This window comes from Sorex fumeus, unplaced genomic scaffold (assembly GCF_029834395.1).
Source record: "Sorex fumeus unplaced genomic scaffold, SorFum_2.1 ptg000014l, whole genome shotgun sequence".
In the NCBI taxonomy this organism is placed as follows: Eukaryota; Metazoa; Chordata; class Mammalia; order Eulipotyphla; family Soricidae; genus Sorex; species Sorex fumeus.
Window position 1 is genome coordinate 13069382 of NW_026606071.1, and position 19882 is coordinate 13089263.

At 36.8% G+C, this 19882-nt stretch overlaps 1 protein-coding gene across 4 annotated transcripts in view; it reads left to right on the forward strand.

The window, feature by feature from the left end:
* Positions 1-19882, forward strand: part of SLC39A10 (solute carrier family 39 member 10) — a 162094-nt gene that overhangs the window by 135092 nt on the left and 7120 nt on the right. For all 4 annotated transcript variants that reach the window (XM_056111948.1, XM_056111952.1, XM_056111951.1 and 1 more), the window contains exons 4-9: positions 3034-3203; positions 5118-5306; positions 10633-10753; positions 12378-12746; positions 13983-14063; positions 19090-19280. In XM_056111948.1, the coding sequence (XP_055967923.1) occupies positions 3034-3203; positions 5118-5306; positions 10633-10753; positions 12378-12746; positions 13983-14063; positions 19090-19280 (1121 nt within the window). The remainder of the gene's footprint in view (positions 1-3033; positions 3204-5117; positions 5307-10632; positions 10754-12377; positions 12747-13982; positions 14064-19089; positions 19281-19882) is intronic.

Below are 19882 nucleotides of genomic sequence, written 5' to 3' on the forward strand. Positions count from 1 at the left end.
AGTGTACAAAATCCTCCCCTCTACTTTTTTTTTTTTAAACAACTTGAAACGCATTTTATCAGATTCAAGTATGGTCTTCTCTGCCTCTTACACTCTGCCATTACCCTCTATGATTGCTTGCCAGCCTTTCACTCTAAGCATGTGTTTATCTTGAGAATTCAAGTGTGTCTTGGAAGCTGCAGAAGTTTGCATTTTGTTTGCTTATTCATCCAGCCATTTTGTGCTTTTTGATAGAAGAGTTCTGGTCATTGACATTTAGAAAACCTATTGATAGGAAGGAATTTGTTACCTTTTTTAAACTATGAGGGTTTTGTTTGCGGTTTGTTTTTACCAATTTGGCATTTGCCTTTTCGTAAGAGGCCATTGAGTATTCCTTGCAGAGCTGTTTAGATGCACCAGGTGCCCTCAAGCACCAGTAGCTCCCCTCAAGTTTGTCCTAGAGTGGTTCTTGGTTTGTTTGTTTCTTTGTTTTGGGGCCACTCCCTGTAGTCCTTAGAGGTTACTCCTGGCTCTATTCTCAGGACTCACTCCTGATAAGCTCTGGAGACCATATGTGATGCTGGAATCAAACCGATTCTGTGCTGATGAGTATTCTACCCTGTGTACTCTCTCTGACCCCTGTCCTAGAATGTTTTATCAGTCCTGCAAAGCTAAGTGATAACCTTACAGGGGGCAGGATTCTTGATAGAAGGTACTTTCATACAGTACTTCGAATAGATCATTACATTCTCTTCTTTCTTATAGATTTTTATTTGAGAAATACAGTGCAACTCTTACAATGTTTTCCTTGTATGACCAACTTTGCTTCCCTCTATAAGGTGTCTTTTCTTTTTGGTTCTTAGAATATTTATTTCCTTGTGTTTTGGTGTTGTCTGGGTTTATTTTGTTTGGTACACTGTGAACCTCTTGGATCAATGCACAAGGCTTCCCTCAGACTGGAAAAGTTTTCTCAACTAATTCTTCACAAGAATCCTTCCCCTTTCTCTTTTTTTCTCTTTTTAGAATTCTTATGATGTACAGTTTGTTACTCTTTGTATTGTCATATAGGTATCTAAGTTTTCAATAAACTTGAAGGAAAGTTGATTGGAAATATGAAAGAACATGTTCAAACAGGTTTTATAGTCTCTGTTAAATATAAAAGACTACAAAGTCTCCAATGGAGACGTTACTGGGCCCGCTCGAGCAAATCGACGATCAACGGGAGGGCCTTTACCTTTACCTTTTACCTTATAAAACCCAGCTCCCGGAAGAGAACAGTGCAGAGTCTCCTGCCCCTGTGCCTGGCTGTCTTCGCCAGGTCCCCTTGGAGGGGACTGGGTTGAGTTTTCCTCCCCACCCCTACCAGGACTCCGGCAGCCAAAGATCTCCAGAACCAGCCACCATCATGCTGAGACCACTCTTCGCACACATGAAGGTACCGGCAGAGGAACAAAGGCATGCGGGTCCCAGGGCTGAGATCTCCAAGCCTACTCGGATCGGGGCTGAGCATCCTCCACCCAGATCCTCCAAATTCCAGTAGGCGGGGGTCACACCCACCAACTGGCCCCCTGGCGCCGTGTAATCCCATCAATGGCCAAGACCCAGAGATTATAAAATCCAGCTCCCGGAAGCGCGTGGCTGCATTTGCGGCCACGTGACACCTTATTATCTCATTCTTACTCTGGATAAAATGCAGGCTACCGAATGTAACCTGCCCACACGGCAGAGTCTGGAAAACTCCTCATGGTGTACCCAATATGCCAAATACCAGTAACAATGATGGGTATCATTCTCCTAACCCTTGAACAGCTTTTAATATGGCACTTTTAAAAAAATCTCAGGACTAGGATGAAGGAGACTTTACTGGGGCCTGCTCAAGGCAATCGACGAACAACAGGATGGTTGTGATCGTGATCGTGATATTCAAACAGAAATGAAGTCATTAATATGGTAGTTGGATTTAGCAGCAGAATGAAAGATGCTATAGATAAATACTAAAATAAGCAGATTTTTAAAACTAATAGTGTTTTTTATTTTGTTTTGGGCCATTAATAAAAAGCAATCTTGAGGGCAGAGAGATAGTAGATTGCACAAGGCATACCTGGGTTGCATTCCCTGGCATCTATATAATCCCCTGAACCTCACCAGGAGTAGGCCCTGAGCTCCATTGGATGTAGTTCCCCCAAAAACAAAATAAAAAAAGAAAATAATGTAATTTAACCTTTTAAATTAAAAGTGCCCTTCCCACTTGAACTTCTGGTGTCTTACCTCTTTATGAATATCGTAGACAGAGAAATATGCAAAGAATCTTCCTTTCCCACCCACCAATCTGGTGTTTTTTGCTTTGTTTTGTTTTGTTTTTTGGGGGGGTCACAGTCAGTAGTATTGGTGGAACCATGAGATGCTAGGGATAGAATCTGGGGCTCCTGAATTAGAGAATGTACTTTAGTTCTTTCAACTATTTGCCTAGCTCCACACTTGCATTTTGATACTGTGAAAATATTTCTTAGGTATTTTGATCCAGTTGTATTTATTCAGTTGATATTGACATTTGGGTCAAATTGTGTGTATGATGAGGTCCCTATATGTATCCTAGGAATGCTTGTTTATGTGTTGTGATATTTACACAGTGATAAAACACATAATGACACATTTCTAAGGATGTATACATCTCACTAAATGCCGTGCAACTATATGGTGAAAAAAATATTTTTAAGTAGTAAATTGTACAGGAAGCCAAACTGAAACAACAGGTCCGTGGAATGTGTTATAGAGGAGAGATGATACTGAGGGAAATAGAACTGAATTGCTTTGTGTAACATTAATGAAATACAGCTGTCTTTGATAAAGTATTTTTGTTTTTCAGGTGAATATATTTTCATTTATGCCTGATGAGTTTATTTGTGTTAGAACCAGAATTACAAAACTGTTCCATAAAATGCTTAGCTTTTTTAAATCTATTGCCTATGACTGATTTGGTTTGTGTTTTTCATTCCTTGGAGCTATTTTGGTTTATATCTTGACTAATTTTGATTCGTAATTTCTTTCCCACAGCCTGGATTTGTGGTATCATTTCTATCACCGTCATTAGCCTGCTTTCCTTGCTAGGCGTGATCTTGGTTCCCATCATTAACCAAGGATGCTTCAAATTCCTTCTCACATTCCTTGTTGCACTAGCTGTAGGAACGATGAGTGGAGATGCCCTTCTACATCTACTGCCCCATGTAAGAATTTTTTTTAATTAAAAAAAAATTTAAAACTAAAATCTAAGAATCTAAAAGCAATTCTTTAGCAAGCTGAAGAACATGCACTTAGTGTTTTATTTGCATTTAGGATGAAGGATGAAATCTTCCCATTTGTGCAGTTTTAATAGAATATATTTGTGAAATAAATTGAATAATTGTTTAAAAATAGCAACAAAAACTGGGACTGTTAGTTTTGCTTTCACTAGTCATAGGATATGCATGTATCAATTCATGATCAGCAATTTTAATATTTATAACTTCATGGTATAATCGTATTAAGACTGAAATTTAAAACAGATTTGCTTTATTAATAATTCTGAATAGGAACACTTTAAAGTAAATGAATGCTCTTTTTGGGTCTGTGTTATGTAATCAGGAATGATTTAGAATAAATTTACCAGGATTCTTAGAATGGTAATGCATATAACCAGTGTGCCAAGACATCTTTATTTGCATGTAAATTTGATGATTTGAGTTGTTTATATCTTTACACTGGACTCCCTTTATATTTTCACCTGGCATACCGGTTTTTCCTTCTAGCTGGGGACTGAAAGACATAGTTCTAGTGATAATATAATCAAAATCTCACACTTAAATGAGTGATGAGTACCACGCCTTTCAACTTTTTATTATTATTTTGCTGTTTATCAACCTTTTAAAGTCTGTCTCTTGTTTAGTCTATTGGAGGCAGTATTATTGCTTTCACTGCAAATTATTAAAAAGTGGGACCTTTTCTATTCAAAATATTAAGCTATAGTCTTGAATATTTTTTATATCCTCATCTCCCTTCAGGATTACTCAGAAGACAGAATTTTATTTGTGTGATGTATATATCCTTTCTCCCCTTCTGTACTATTGATGAACATTTAGATCTAGAACAATGTGTTTCCTTTAAAAAAATAAGTTTTAAAACTGTGAATATGACTTTTAAGTTGATTTCTTATGTGTCATTTACTTATTTCACCCTCTATTCCCACCCCCACCCTACCCCTCCTTGCTTGCCCTGTCTTCCAGCCATCAGGAACAGCAGCAGTCTGTTTCAGAACTGGGCCTAGTAGGAACAGTTAAAGTGAGAACAATGTTTAAGTGCTGTTTAACATAACATTTCCTAAAAAATCATAGTAAAATAAAGCTGTGACCTTTTTGAATGGCCTTCCCTCCTTTGAGAGATTTAGAAACCTCTTGTTGACCACTGGCAAAGGCAGAAATATATAATGGAGTGTTAGAAAGAAAAAAAATATATTTAAAGTTAATTCTTCTAAGTTCTCTAAAATTAGTATGTGAAGCTTACTGTACATTTTAAATTTAAAAAATAATTTCTGTATGTGATGTATAAAATCAAATAATGTTTAAGTTTATGTTTCTGTCTTAATGTTCTGTAATATTTGCAGAGGTCGCATTTTATTACTTTTTAAAAATAACTTATGAGAAAAGTATTATTAGACTATAATCAGTTTATGAAAAATTAGATTACAAGGGTGCACAGGAGATCAGCTGTTATATGAGTTTGTTTTATATTTACTAAATATTCAGTATATAACTGGAATCATATCGTGTCAATTTACAAGGTTCCTCTCTCTCCCTGTTACCTTTCTGTTGGCTTCGTGTTTTATTTTTGTTGTTGTTATTTTTTCACTGTGGTGTGTATTTAAATCCCTGCAGATATTTTAATGTATTTTCTCTAATATATAAAGTTTACTGCTTCTACGCCACTTTGTATAAAAAAAAATAAAGGAAAGACTACTTATATTTGAAGTGAAATAATACTGGGGGAGTGGAGACACTTGAAAATGTGAAAGGCATTTTTCTGAATCCTGTAGGAGATTATAATGTCAGATTTTAGAGGAGCATTTTAATTACTTGTTGAGAAGTTTTCCTTATTCTTATTAATAGTCTCAGGGTGGACATGATCATAGTCATCAGCACGCACACGGGCATGGACATTCTCATGGACACGAATCTAAGAAGTTTTTGGAAGAATATGATGCTGTATTGAAAGGACTTGTTGCTCTTGGAGGCATTTACTTGTTATTTATCATTGAACACTGTATTCGGATGTTTAAGCACTACAAACAACAAAGAGTAAGTATTTAATTGTTGAATTTTCTGCGTTGGTAACAGCAAACTCCCCACCCCCAAATAAAAACACTGGGGGATTGAGGGGAAGTTAAACCAAGTGGTGCTTGGGGTTACTGCTGATCTGTTAGGGGATGTGTGTGGTGTACCTGAGCAGACCCAGAGCTCCCGTATGTGAAGAAAGCAGCAACTTTATTCAGCCAGCTCCTGACTCCCAATATGCTTTTCTTATGGTGTTGGTGACATTAAATTTCTGCCTTCTAATCAGTTGTCTACTGAGGAAAAACTTTGATTAACACATGGAAGTCTAGTTCAGTTAGTTTGTGTCATATCTTAACTGACTTAAATAAGAAGGGAAAAGCTATTGTGTAATCTATGCTTATAAACAGATAAAAATGTAGAAGTGGAAGCAAGTCTCACCAATATTCTTAGGTGAATCTTTCAGGTATAACAGGTTTTCACTGGCATGTTTTACTGGGAATGTTTTCACATAACCCGTTCCTTTATTAGAAATGTCTTGCTATTGGTAAAACGAATTCAGATTTGGGGACTTGAGTGATGAACCACTTGAGAGATGGTTATTGCATATCAGTTCCATACCCTGCTTGTCAGAGATCGACTATTTCCTGTCTTATAAAAATAAGGCAGCTGGGCCAGAGAGCTAGTACAGCAGGAAGGGCGTGCTTGCTTGGTTCATGGCTGACATGGAGTTAGTTTTCACACAGCATATGGTCTACCAGGCACAGTCAGGACTGATCCCTGAGTGCAGAGCCAGGAATAAACCCTGAGCACTGTTGGGTGTGGATCTTAAACCGAAGTAAATAAATAAGCAAATATAAGGAAACTTGTATAAAATATTTTTTTTTAAACTTCAATAAAACTGAAGCTGTAACGTTGAATTTTTTAACATTATGGAGCTTGGCTCCATTTCCCTCTGCTGCCTTTGGCAACTTCAGTTTTGTTATTTTAGTCTAAGGGTTTGTTTTCCTTTCCCACTGTCCATTTATTCCCTTGCTTTGTTTCTTCCTGTACTACAATTGAGTGAGATGATTTGTCATTCATCCTTTTTCCTTCCTTTATATGGCACCCTCTAGTTTCATTAAAGTTTTAGCATAAAGTAGGATTTCATCTTTTCTTATAGTTCTGTAATATTCCATTCTGCATATTATCATGATTTCTTTATCAATCATTTGTGATGTGCATTTGGCTTGTTTCCAGATCTTGGTTTTGCTACAGTAAAAATAGGTATGCATGTATCTTTTAAATTTTTTAAATATTCTTGGCATAGATGCCAAGGAATTGAATTGCTGGGCCATATGGTAGGTAGTTCTACTTTTAAATTTTTGAGATGGCACCGTCCCACTTTGAAGAGGCTAAGCCAGATGACAGTTCTGAATTTTTCATCTAAAATATTAAGTGCAGTGTCTTTGCCATTCATCATGACATGCCCCTCCTTGTTCTCATTAGTTCACATCTGATGAAAGCTCTGTCTTGAATATGTCTCACTAACATGTTTGTAGTCTTAGTGATGACTTTCTTTGATCTATTATCTTTAAATAAATAACTTTTCGAACAGTTTCAGAAAATTTCTACCAGTTTGTACATTTTGGGACTGAGGCTCCCAAGTACTCGGGAGGCCTGGGGGCCACTCCAAGCAATATTGCTCAGGTCCAGCAACACACCACTAGGACTGGTGCTGACAGACACACTAAAGACCTTTTATTGTAAGGAGTACGGTCCAGCCTTTTCTCCATCCTGCTAGTCTAAATGACGAGTTCACACCAAATATTTAAAAAATTTTTCTCTTTAGAAGACTGAAGTTATGATTATTGTGATGTATAATGCCTACTTGTGTGATACAACTATTATTCTCTTAGTATGTGTTATATTTGTACAAATACATTGTTTATGTACATATAGCAGAGCTTTGATTTCTAGTTTTAAGTTGGCTATAAGACTAACTCATTCCTCATGACTTTTGGTTGCTATCCAATCTGTGGGTCATATATCTGAAGGTAGTTTTGCATCATATTCTAAATATTTGGTTTTAATTGCCATATTTTGGTTAGGATATATTACATTTAGTTGCCTAAAAGAGGGGAGAGTGTTATCAAGATATGGTATTCCCAGGGAAGTATAATTTGAGAGTTGGCAGAAGGAACTGGGAAAATCAGCTTAGAGAAAAGTGAGAGAGCTCTTTAGCAGCATTGGTTTTTCAAAGGGTCATGTATGTGGTTCCATGGATGGATAAAGAACAAAATATGGTCGGAAGGACGTGGGAAAAGCAATAATGACTGGAGGGAAATGAATTTGAAAGGGAAGTAATAGCTGAATAATTTAGAAGAGAGATGAACTAGAGTTAGAGATCAGAATGGAGAAGAAAAGTGATTAATGAAATTATTTAAATGAGATGCTGTCAGAAAACTTAATAACTTTTGTTTGCATTTCCATTTCTATAAGTCCCTAATTTAAAGTATGATAATGTGGAACAAAATATGTGAATTAGTTTTGGAATTGCTGTGAAGCTGTTTTTCTTCAATTGTATATGCCTATTAATGTTGAAATTGCAAATGTTAATTGTGTATTATATGTATGTGTATAATATACAAAGTATTTTCTACGTAAATGTAAAATAATAGCCCCAAAGAGTTTAATACAAGTTCTTTTGTAGTATATTCTTGTTCTCATTTTGATTCTCAACTTGCTGGAAAATTAGATATATTTATTTTGGGAAGTTAACTGTGTAGGAGAATAGAAGTGTTTGTAAACTTTAAATTGTGGAAAATAGAAAACTAAAAACACCTTTAGTGGTGGAGTACTTTAAATTTAAAATGTTCACCTGAAGAAAGGCTATGGATAGGTAAGTCATTATATCTTCTTTCTGATAAGTAGGACAAGTAAGCTAAAAGATGTAAAAGTATATGAAATTTCTTGAAGAAAACACATCAGTAACAGCAGACATTTGTATAAGAGTCAGCTGTTAATTAGAAGAAAGTTCTCAGAGCATACACTAAATAAAACACCAGTTACTTATTGCTTTTAGCAGGTGGAAATTTTGAGGTTTTCTTTGGCAAGCTTTTAGGAAGTGGACAGTCAGAACTAAACAAAATTCCAATTGTTCTCTTTTTATTATTTCTGGGCTCTGCTTCACTCTCTTCTGACCTATCATTGGCCCTTCGCCTTCATTTTTCTTTCTCTCTCTAACTCATAACAGTTGGATCCTCTTTTTATATGTTTCATTATTATTATTATTATTATTGCTATCATTATTTGCTTTTGAACACTTATAACTTTCTCCTTTTACATCTTTATTTTGTCTGGGCTGGAGCAATAGCACAGTGGGGTAGGGCGTTTGCCATACACGCAGCCAAACCGGGTTCAATTCCTCTGTCCCTCTCGGAGAGCCCAGCAAGCTACCAAGAGTATCCCGCCCACATGGCAGAGCCTGGCAAGCTCCCCATGTGTATTCGATGTGCCAAAAATGGTAACAACAAGTCTCACAATGAGACGTTACTGGTGCCTGCTCAAGCAAATGAATGACCATCGGGAGGACAGTGCTACAGTACTACATCTTTATCTTGGTGCTCCTACACCTGACTTCTTCATAATCTACACTGAACTAAGCAAGAGCAGAAGTTCCCAGTCTAGAGCCAGCCCTAGTAATTCATCACTTCACTTGCATTGAATACATCACGGGTAACTTGCCAGGCTTTGCCATGTGGGCAAGATACTCTCGGAGAGCCTGGCAAGCTATCGAGAGTATCTTGCCCAAATGACAAAGCCTGGCAAGCTACCCGTGATGTATTCAATATGCCAAACACTATAACAAGAAGTCTCACAATGGAGATGTTACTGAGCCCGCTCGAGCAAATCGATGAACAATGGGAGGACACTGCTAGAATGCTACTTGCATTGTATAGAACAAAGCAAGGCACAAGACCAGCCAGAATCTGGCACAAGAGGGAGGGGGTAGATTCCACCACATAGAGTGGGGAAGAGTGACCATTTAGGAAGGAAGGAAGAAATGGATGGTGACTGTCTTAGAGACTAATGCAAACTCAACTTGATTTAAGAAGCTTACTTAGCAGTTCCCTGTGACGTAGTTGATATGCCAAAAACAGTAACAAGTCTCACAATGGAGACATTACTGGTGCCCACTCTAGCAAATCGATGAACAACTGGAGGACAGTGCTACTTAGCAGTTAAAGGGCTTAAAACAAGCATGGTTCACCACTTGTAGACAAAATTAATAAGAAAATGATCCACAAGAATATATTGACTTCTGTTTTCATACTTTTCTACACTTGATTGTTTATTCTCTTAAATTATCAAAATTAGGGTCTAGGAGGTGGCCCAAAGCTCTGAGTGTATGCTTAGCATGCAGGGGAACTCCAGTTCAATCCACCGCACCCCCAAGCATGGTTCATTGGGTTTTGAGCCAGGTGTGGCTCAAAAACCAAAAAGAAAACAAAAATTAGTACAGATGGAAACAAACTTGAGATGGTAGACTTGTCATTAATAATTGCATTGATGAAAGAGTAAAGGTAAAGGTAAAGGCCCTCCCGTCGATCATCAATTTGCTCGTCGATCATCGATTTGCTCGAGCGGGCCCAGTAACGTCTCCATTGGAGACTTTGTTGTTACTGTGTCTGGCATATCGAAGAAAGAGTAGAGCAGTAGAAAGCCAGCCAATTTGACATAGGAAAATCTAATCAATACTGCATAGTAATAGAATTTATTAGATGAGAAAGAAGAGTTGTCTTTATTACAAAGCTGTTAAGTGCCAGTTACTGCTGAGTTGCTTCTATACATCGCTTTATTTGTTCTTCAAAACAGCATTTTGTGTCACCGATGAGTATTCTTTTGTTCAAGACATTTAACAAGCTCATCCAAATCTCCTAAGAAAGTAAACTTCAAATTTGAGTTCTTAACTGTGTTACATGCTGGGAAATGGGATTGTATTAATAATCACAACTAAGTTATAGGAATAAACTCTAGGTATTTGAATTCCTAAAAATTTTTGAGATTTCTAGAATTCCCCACACTATTAAATATAAAAGATTACATGTATTCCACACACTTCATTTGTATTGCATGTTTGTGCCCTGTCTTTAAAGTTTGAGGTAGGTGAATCAAACCTTTCAGTTGAACATTTGAAAATAAAAAGTCTACAAATTTAGTTGGCTCGATAAAACCTTTTGTTTAATCTTTAAAAATTATTTCTAATTTTTTTCTAAGTAATTTATTTATTATTTATGTTTATCCCCATAGATGTGAATATTACTGAGTTGTGGTTGAAAATCTGATACTAATACCAGATTTTATTTTTCAGGGAAAACAGAAATGGTTTATGAAGCAGAGCACAGAAGAATCAGCTATTGGAAGAAAGCTTTCCGATCATAAGTTAAATAATACACCAGATGCTGACTGGCTTCAGCTAAAGCCCCTTGCTGGTAGGAGACAGTTTTGACTTAATAACAAACTTTTTAAAACCTGAACTATTATTTGTAAGTTATTACTTGTAAGTTATGCTTATGTTGTTTGAAATTTCTTATCTTTGTATTTCACATATTATTTAGTGTCTGCATTTCTTTAGGATATAATTTTTAGATACTAAAAATTTTATTAACTGAAGTTTTATTTTTACTGGAATGTGGGACCAAAGGAGAAAAAATTGAAACTTCAATTTTAATAAAAATGTCTATGGGGCCTGAGTGATTGTACAGGGGTAGGGCTCTTGCCTTGCACATGGCCGGCCCTGGTTCAGTCTTTAGTACTGCATATCCCTGACTGCCACCAGGACAGTTCCCTGAGCACAGAGCTGGGAGTATGGCCTGGACACTGCCAACTGTGAAACTCCAGAATACAATTTGGGACATAGTAGGATCTTGATCATGTAATAAATAGCTTTTAGAAGCCCATTGTGAAGACAAGCTCAGCTGGGTTTTTTTTTTCCCCCTTTTTCCTTTTTTTTATCCGAGCCAGTTGTCAGTTAATCATATTTAAGGGGTTCTGACCATCATTTGATCAGTGATTCAAGTAAGAGTGATCCTCTCAAGAGTGGTTGAGTATGGAGGAAATGCAAGCTATTTAAATTTTGCTTATGTTTTCTTTAAAAATTAGAGTGAGTGAATTTATGGTTCCTTCTGTCCCTGTAAATTCATGAGCTTATTGTGTTATCCTGTAAATGCTATAGTATGTCCTCTTTAATTTTCTTGTCCATGATGGACTTCTAAGTTTGACAACATCTTTTCCAGTTTTTTTGACTCAATTTGACTGCTTCTATTTAAGTTCCTTTCTGTTTACCTCATCAGGGTCATCTTTTGAACAAATTCTACTTTGTGTGTGTATGTACATCATTCTTTTATATTTATGAGGAGTTTTTAAATTGAAGTAACTTTGGTTTGCAAGACTGTGTTCATTTTCAGAGTGTAGTTCCTACATGGCTCTTCTGAATGTATGTTACCACATTGCATCATTCAAGAACCTGTGTACCTCTACTACAGTCTTTTTGCTTTTCTTTCCTTCACCCACTTGGGTTCTGTTCAGCAGCATAATTCAAGGACTTGTTACCTTTTGACTTTCTCTTATTTCTTTTTTTCCCTTGTTTTATTTCTCACACACATGAGTGAGATTATCTTCTATTTGTCTTTCTTCTTCAAACTTGTTTTGCTTAGCATGACCTGCTCCAGCTTCTGTTCATGCTACTTAAAAAACAATTCCATCTTTATCTGAGCAGCCTTCTGTTATATATTTAACACCTCTTCTTTATCCACTCTTCTGTCCTGGGGCAATTGGGTTGTTGCCAGATCTTGCCTATTGTAAATAGAAATGCAGTGAACATAGTTGTGCTTATCTTTTTTAATAAATGTCTTTGTGTTCTTTGGATAGATACCCAGGAGTGGAATTTCTTGGTAATATGGTAGATTAATTTTTTTAAATTATTTAAAAATGGTTAATATGTATGATGCTTAAAATGATTTACTTAAGAAATGTTTATTATGCTGCTATTCTGCTTTAAATTAGCAGATATGCACTCTTGTTGATAAGACCTATCCTTTTCTATTTTAAATAAAGGAACTGATGACTCAGTTATTTCTGAAGATAGACTGAATGAAACTGAATTGACAGATCTAGAAGCCCAACAAGAATCGCCTCCTAAAAATTACCTTTGTGTGGAAGAGGAGAAAATTATGGACCATTCTCATAGTGATGGATTACATGCCATTCATGAGCATGATCTCCATGCTGCCTCACATAACCACCATGAGGAGAGTAAAACTGTGATGAGGAAACATAATCATCAGTGGCACCACAAACATTCTCATCATTCTCATGGTCCCTGTCATTCTGGGTCAGATCTGAAAGAGACAGGAATAGCCAACATAGCTTGGATGGTAATCATGGGGGATGGCATCCACAACTTCAGTGATGGGTTAGCCATTGGTGAGTCGGCCTGAAACCGGATATGTAATTTACTGTTCTTTTGTTTTCCTTCTACTGTTTCAGTACTAGTCTTCTGAACTGTAACATATATGCAAGGTTGAAATCTTGAGTTTAACAAATTATATTGCTCTGCTTTTTTTTTCCTGAAGATTATATTAATGTTTCATTTGAAGGAATAAAGATATGATTCAGTGGTGGTTTTGAACATGCAAAGAAGTGTCTAATGTAATTTTTCAGAAGCTTGATTTCTTAGTTTTGAGGCATGGTCATCGCATTTAAACAGCTACCTTAGTATTTTCAAGTACGGATAATGTCTCTAAGTGAGAATTAGGTTCAGTCTTGCTTTTAAAATATGTATTTTTAATTTTGAAAAGGTAGATTTTTGAAATCCATTATACCACAGTAAAATTTTTCTTTAGCGTCTTGTCATTATAAACTGTTAGTGTGAGTTTGAAACTATTAAATGTGATCATTATGTATTCCTTTAAATTTTTTTTATTATTTTATATAGTACCTACAAGCGGCCAACATGGCCGACCCGAGTTCGATTCCTCCACCCCTCTCGGAGAGCCCGGCAAGCTACCGAGAGTATTCGATATGCCAGACACAGTAACAACAAAGTCTCCAATGGAGACGTTACTGGGCCCGCTCGAGCAAATCGAAGATCAACGGGAGGGCCTATCTTTTGATATCTATAGTCAGGAATAGTGATAACTGAGAAAGGAGGAACCATAATTTTGAATTCTCAGTGGCTGTCAAAGTTGAAGAATAAAGAATTTACTAGTTCATCAAATGCATTTATACATTCTGATCTTAGTTCTCAAGACCATCAAAAAATAAAACTGAACACAAGCCTTAGAAAAGTTGGGATAAAGAAACTAGCGTTTAAATATCTATAAATGATATAAGAGCTGTAAGAGAGCAAGGACGGCAGCAATCATAAAGATGTACATATGTGATTTATGTTGCGTATCAAACTGTTACTGAGAGACTTAAATAATGAAAACTGTTAGCTGCCCATGCTATTATTGAATGTTTTTTTATCGAGTAAATTTTTCAGTTGCTAGATACCTATTGTTTCTTATTACATACATACAAAATATGTGATGTTTAAGTGAGTCATTCATGTATTGTGAAATTAGTTTAGGTAGGTAGAAGTGACTGTACATATCTTTACTGATAAAAAAGGAAAAACAGACTCATCAGTGATTCTTGATTTTTTTCCCCCTGCCTTAGGAGCAGCATTCAGCGCTGGATTAACAGGAGGAATCAGTACTTCCATAGCTGTCTTCTGTCATGAACTGCCACATGAACTAGGTAACAGCCTTAAAATTTTCACTATATTTCAACTGAGACATCTTCGATTATATCTGCATCCATATTTTAGAGGTATTAAAGCATAAATACGGATGGTGATTGGGGCTGGAGAGATGGTCTAGCCAATAGAATGCTTGCCTTGAACATGGTCCAACCCAGGTTTGATCCCTGGCATCCCATATGGCCCTCAAGCACCACCAGGAGTAATTCCTGAGTGAAGAGCTAAGAGTAACCCCTGAGCATTGCTGGGTGTGCACACTCTCCAAAATAATGAATGATGCTGTCATATGTTGTAAGATGTATTTTGTTAAAATATAAATACGTCCTTCTGAAGATTGATAAAATGTTATTTTTTGTGGTTCGTTTTTTATTCAATAAAATAATTATGTCTACTCTGGAGCATAAGTTGCATAATACAGCTTTCTAAAAATACCATTTCTTAATTTAAACATCAGAGTTTGCTGGTAACCCACTATAATTCTATTTCATAAACAAATTCCTTCTATTTAAAAAGAATCTGTATACCACAACTTTAAAAAGAAATATTCTTACCTTACATAACAAAACTTGCTGTTAATTCACTTTGATTTTTACTTTATATTTTGCAAAGAACTAGGACAAATTTTTCAGACTTGGAAGTTCTCAACATTTCTAACGTAATCTTAGTAAATGAGAAAAGGTCAATTTTGATTTTCAAGAGAGTGAGCTGGCTGGTTGTTAAGGCATTTGGATCCCGGGACTACAGCCTGAGCACAGGAGTCAGGTGCTCACCTTGCATCTTGACCCTTGCTCAGATGGTCCCCGAAGCACCTCCAGGAATGATCTCTGAGCCTGTCTGGTGTAATCTGTCACCCTCAACATTTCGCCCCCAAAAGAAAAGAAACTGGGGTACACTCCTGGCAGAGCTGGGGAGTCATATGTGTATGAGTATTGAAACCAGGTCAGCTCCTTGTAAGACCCATTGTCCCAACTCCGGCCCCTCAAACAGACACTTTATTTGTAGGAGGTGCACCCACCTGTGTGTGGGCATGGAGAGAAGAGGGCCTACCTCCAGCGATGCTATAGCCAGCATTGCGAATCTGTTTGGTGCTTGGGGGCCATTAATGTTACACCCTGCAGTACTGTGTAGGGAATATGCATTGCCAGGGTAAACGCACATGCTGGACATGAACTCACATGCTCTACCACTTGTGTATCCAGCCTTGCATGTACATTTAAACCCCAGGATGAAAGGGCTCAGCAAAGTGACATAATGGAAACCCTTTGAGGAAATCGAAAATACTTGTTTCATGTGTGCTCTGGCATGTGACTTGGATGAATTTGATAATTACTACAATTGCCTTCTTATTGCCAAACCTATGTGGCTAAACTTTAAATAAATTAAGATAGTGCTCTGTTATAATCTGTCCAGGTTTTATTATAAGACCACCCCCCAAAGTAAGGAGTATTTTAAATACATCACTTGAATCAAATGTAAGCATTTAAAAAATAACTTTTATTTTTTTTCCTAGGGATCATTAATAATTTTTAAAAAAAAATAACTTTCTTATTCAGTTTATTCTTAAAGAACTTTATTTTAAGCACTGTGGTTTACGATGCTAATAGTGGTGATGCAGTCTTGTATGGGACCCTCCACCATTGGCTATTTCCCCTCCCGTTTCCCTCTCTGTGCTATAAGCTGCCTACTGAAAATAGTTCAGTTCTTGTTGCTTTTGGGCATTTGTAAAAAATGGCTTGTTTTTTAAAAACCTCTGTTTGAAGGAGAAATTAGGATAATCCAGAGGCACAGAGTAATCCAGTTTCTCTTCCTGGATATTATATTTCATCTTCAAGGAAATAACATTTTGATAAGTAAATATAGTCATATTATTAAGACTTAGCTCAGAGAGGCTATAATATTGTTGTTCAGTTTTTCTTTCCCTCTTTGTTGGGGTAAATAGGAATTCAAAATAAAATTTCTGAAATTTGCTAAATTGTCCAGGAAAAATCTAACACTTACTGTGTAGAGTTTTACATTTGTATTCATGTGTTTTAAAGGTAGGAATATCAGGATCTATAAAATATTGCGTACTCACTGTATAGATTTTTGCATTCATATTTGTATATTTTAAAGGCAAAAGTAAAGCATCTTAAAATATGTCCTTTTTAAAAAGTATCAGTTGATGTTAGCAGATACTAGCACAAGTATAAGCACTGTATAACATGAATGGTTTTGGTAGGTATATCTCATTCTTTGTGGTAATGGTAACTCTTGTTTGCAGAAAAGAATATTGACTTTGCAAGAGATGAATAGGTTTGCTAGTGCAGTATAAAGCCCAACAGTGGGTTTTTTTTTTTTTTTTTTTTTTTGCTTTTTGGGTCACACCAGGCAATGCTCAAGGGTTACTCTCCTGGCTTTGCACTCAGGAGTCTCTCCTGGCAGTGCTTAGGGGACCATATGGGATGCTGGGAATCGAACCCAGGTCTTCTGTGTGCAAGGCAGATGCCCTACCCGCTGTGCTATCGCTCCAGCTCCTATTTTTCTATTTTTAAAATATTTTAAAAAGTTTTTATTAAGAAAGGAAGTAGAGAAAAAAAAATGAAGATACGTAGGAGATTTTTTTTTTTTTTTTTTGCCTTTTGGGTCACACCCAGCAATGCTCAGGGGTCACTCCTGGCTCTGCAATCAGGAATTACTCTTGGCAGTGCTTGGGGACCATATGGTATGCCGGGGATCGAACCCGGGTCGGCCACGTGCCAGGCAAATGCCCTACCCGCTGTGCTATCGCTCTGGCCCACCTAGGAGAATTTTAACACAAGATAATTCCAACCTGTTATTTTTGAACGAAAAACAGATAGTAGGCACTGGAGAAATAGTACATTGGCTCAGGCACTTGCATTGCATGCAGCCAACCTCAGTTCAATTCTGGCACCATATATTTTTCCTTGCACACTGCCAGGAGTGATCCCTGAGCACAGGCCAGAAGGCCAGAAGTTAGCTCTGAGTACCACTGGGTGTGGCTTCCACAGTACACCGCCCCCCGCCCCCCCCATAAAGTTAAAACTGCTTAGAAAATGAAATTGGATCACTGTAACTTACAGTTACAAAGTACTCATTATGAAGTTTCAGGGGAACAATATTCCAGCACCAATCCCTTCACCAGTGCCCACTTCCCTCACCCTTTGCCCCGCAGCCCCACCCAGTCTTCCTCGATAGCAGGCAGTTTCCCCTCCACCATTGTCCTAGTGTTCCTTCCCTAACTTAATCCCCACTCCACTATTCCTACCCCAGTGGCAAGCTTCCTACCGAGGACCAGTTCTCTTACTTTGTTTCTGTTAACTTTGAGTTAAATTAAAACTGCTTAATCTTGAAACTTGCTTGTTTAGTTCCATTGTTTCGTTATTTAAAGATGAAGGAAACCATCTTGCCACCCAGTTTATCTCAGAGAACTTATCAAAGTGGATACAGTTTGTACTGATATTTTTCTTTAAGGAGTATTAAGTAACTCTCCTTTAATTTTATTTTTGAGGCTACCACACCCAGCAGTGCTTATTAGCACTTATTCCTTGTTCTGTGTTCTGAGATCACTCCTGGTGATGTTTGAAGGACCAAATGTGGTGTCAGGGGGTTGAACTAGGGTCAGCTACATGCAAGGAAAGTGCCAATCGCCCCTGTATTTTTTCTCTCTAGCCAGATAATGCTCCTTTTAAAAAACCCATAAAATGACTTATAGGGATTTTTAAAAAAATTTTTCAGCTGCTTGCTAAATGACTATCCATTTGGCTTAGTTGTTGAATTATTAAAAAGATGTTAGGAAATCGGCAAGGGATCTCTCTTTCGAGGAAGCTGAGAACAGCAGGCCTGAGAAAGGAGAGAAAAGCTGCTGTATTAGACATAAATGTCTAATATGTTTCTTGCAGAGAATTACTTATGACCATAAGTGAAAAGATACAAGTAGCAAAAGTATTAGATGTAATCTGGAGGCTCAAAGTTTAGATCCATTGGTAAAAATCTCTTTAGTTAAATTGCCAAATAACATTGCAGTGCACAATTTGTAACAGTTTGTTGAAATAGGGAGAAATAGTGTCTTACACTGATCTCTTTGTGATTGACTTCTGCTCACTGATTGCCTTCTCTTACAGATTAGGACATTATACCAATCAGCTAACCAAGAAGAGTGTGTTTTTACAGTCTTGTAAGAACCCTTCTTCAGAAAAAGAAACAAGTCTCACTGTTCTGAGTAGTACCTTGCACATACAGTGTTCAGTAATTGATTAGATAGTCGTACACTCAGCAATTAGGACAAAGGTTTACTATTAGTAAAGCTGTTTCTTTTGACAATAGCTTCAAGTCTGTTATTTCTGGTAGCATTTTGCCCATCTAGTAGTCTGTTTAAGCAATATTAAATCCTTTTGCCAACAAAAGGAGGAAAAACCACATTTGGAGGGAGTTTTTTTTTTTCCCCTTTCTTAGAAAAGTTTGTGTTTCAGGGCCAGAGAGACAGTATAGGACTTGCCTCCATTGAATCCCTAGCACCATATATATTCCCCTGGGTACTACCTGGGGTCAATTCTGGGCATAGAGCCAGGAAGCTCAACTATATTGTCACATACATTACAATTAACAGTTACATTGTTAGATATATTATAATTAACCTTGATTTTTTTTTTTTTTTGGTTTAGTCCTTCAGATTTTTAGTGTGTACATAGATTTGTATCACCATCACCACCGGCATCAAGATAGCGAACATCTCATCAGCACACTGAGACATTCCCTGCATAGTCACACTCGTCCTTATGCTTGCCCTCTGGCCATCTCTCCATCACTGGAGCTTTGTTGTTACATAGATGAATTCCTATCTAATCTTTCAGCACCATGCCTTTGAGAGTCACCCATTTCTGCTTCTATTAAACTTTAGTTTACTAAGTTAAAAAAAAATCAAATTTCGAAATAAAAGTTTTTAAAGGTATATCTTCATATATCGTTTTAAACTTGACATTGGTTTCTTTCAACTTACAAAACCCTCTCCTTATGTCTTAACTCTAGGTGATTTTGCAGTACTTCTTAAAGCAGGGATGACCGTGAAGCAGGCAATTGTCTACAACCTCCTCTCTGCCATGATGGCTTACATCGGCATGCTCATAGGCACGGCAGTTGGTCAGTATGCCAACAACATCACTCTCTGGATCTTCGCCATCACCGCAGGCATGTTTCTCTACGTAGCCTTGGTGGATATGGTAAGAGACTTTTTAATTTTGTTGGTAAATCTTTAAAATAGAGTGCTATTTCCAGAAACGGGCCAAATTTTTTTTTATGTGCAGTTTGAAACCATTTAAAAAAAAATACAATCCTTTTTTAAAAGACATGTTATTCTAAATAATCTATTAAGGGAATACACAAGCAGAAGAATTCCTTTTTTTGCAAACCAGTCAAGAGACTGAAAATATTTGACCAAATCATTCTCCGATTCAAAGGATTTCAGAGTAGTATTTGGAGATATTTAATAACAAAGTTATTATGATTTTATAGTATCACGGTAGAAGTTGTTTATTTTGTTGATTATAAAATAATTTTCCCAGCTTGCTTTATAGCAAACAAAATTATTGATATTTCATTAGGTGCGTCAGTCTTCTGTAGAAAGTGATTTGTAGTTTTTAAGAAATTGCTCTTGTTTCTTTCATTTAAGGTTAATGCATTTAAACTTTAACAATTAGTTTTATTGTGATTTTACTTCAATCACAATAAATTTTGTGATTTATTTACATAATTTTGTAATTTTGCTCTGAATGGTTCTGGACTACATTTACAAAGCCAGCATCTCAGTTATTTTTTGCTTTCA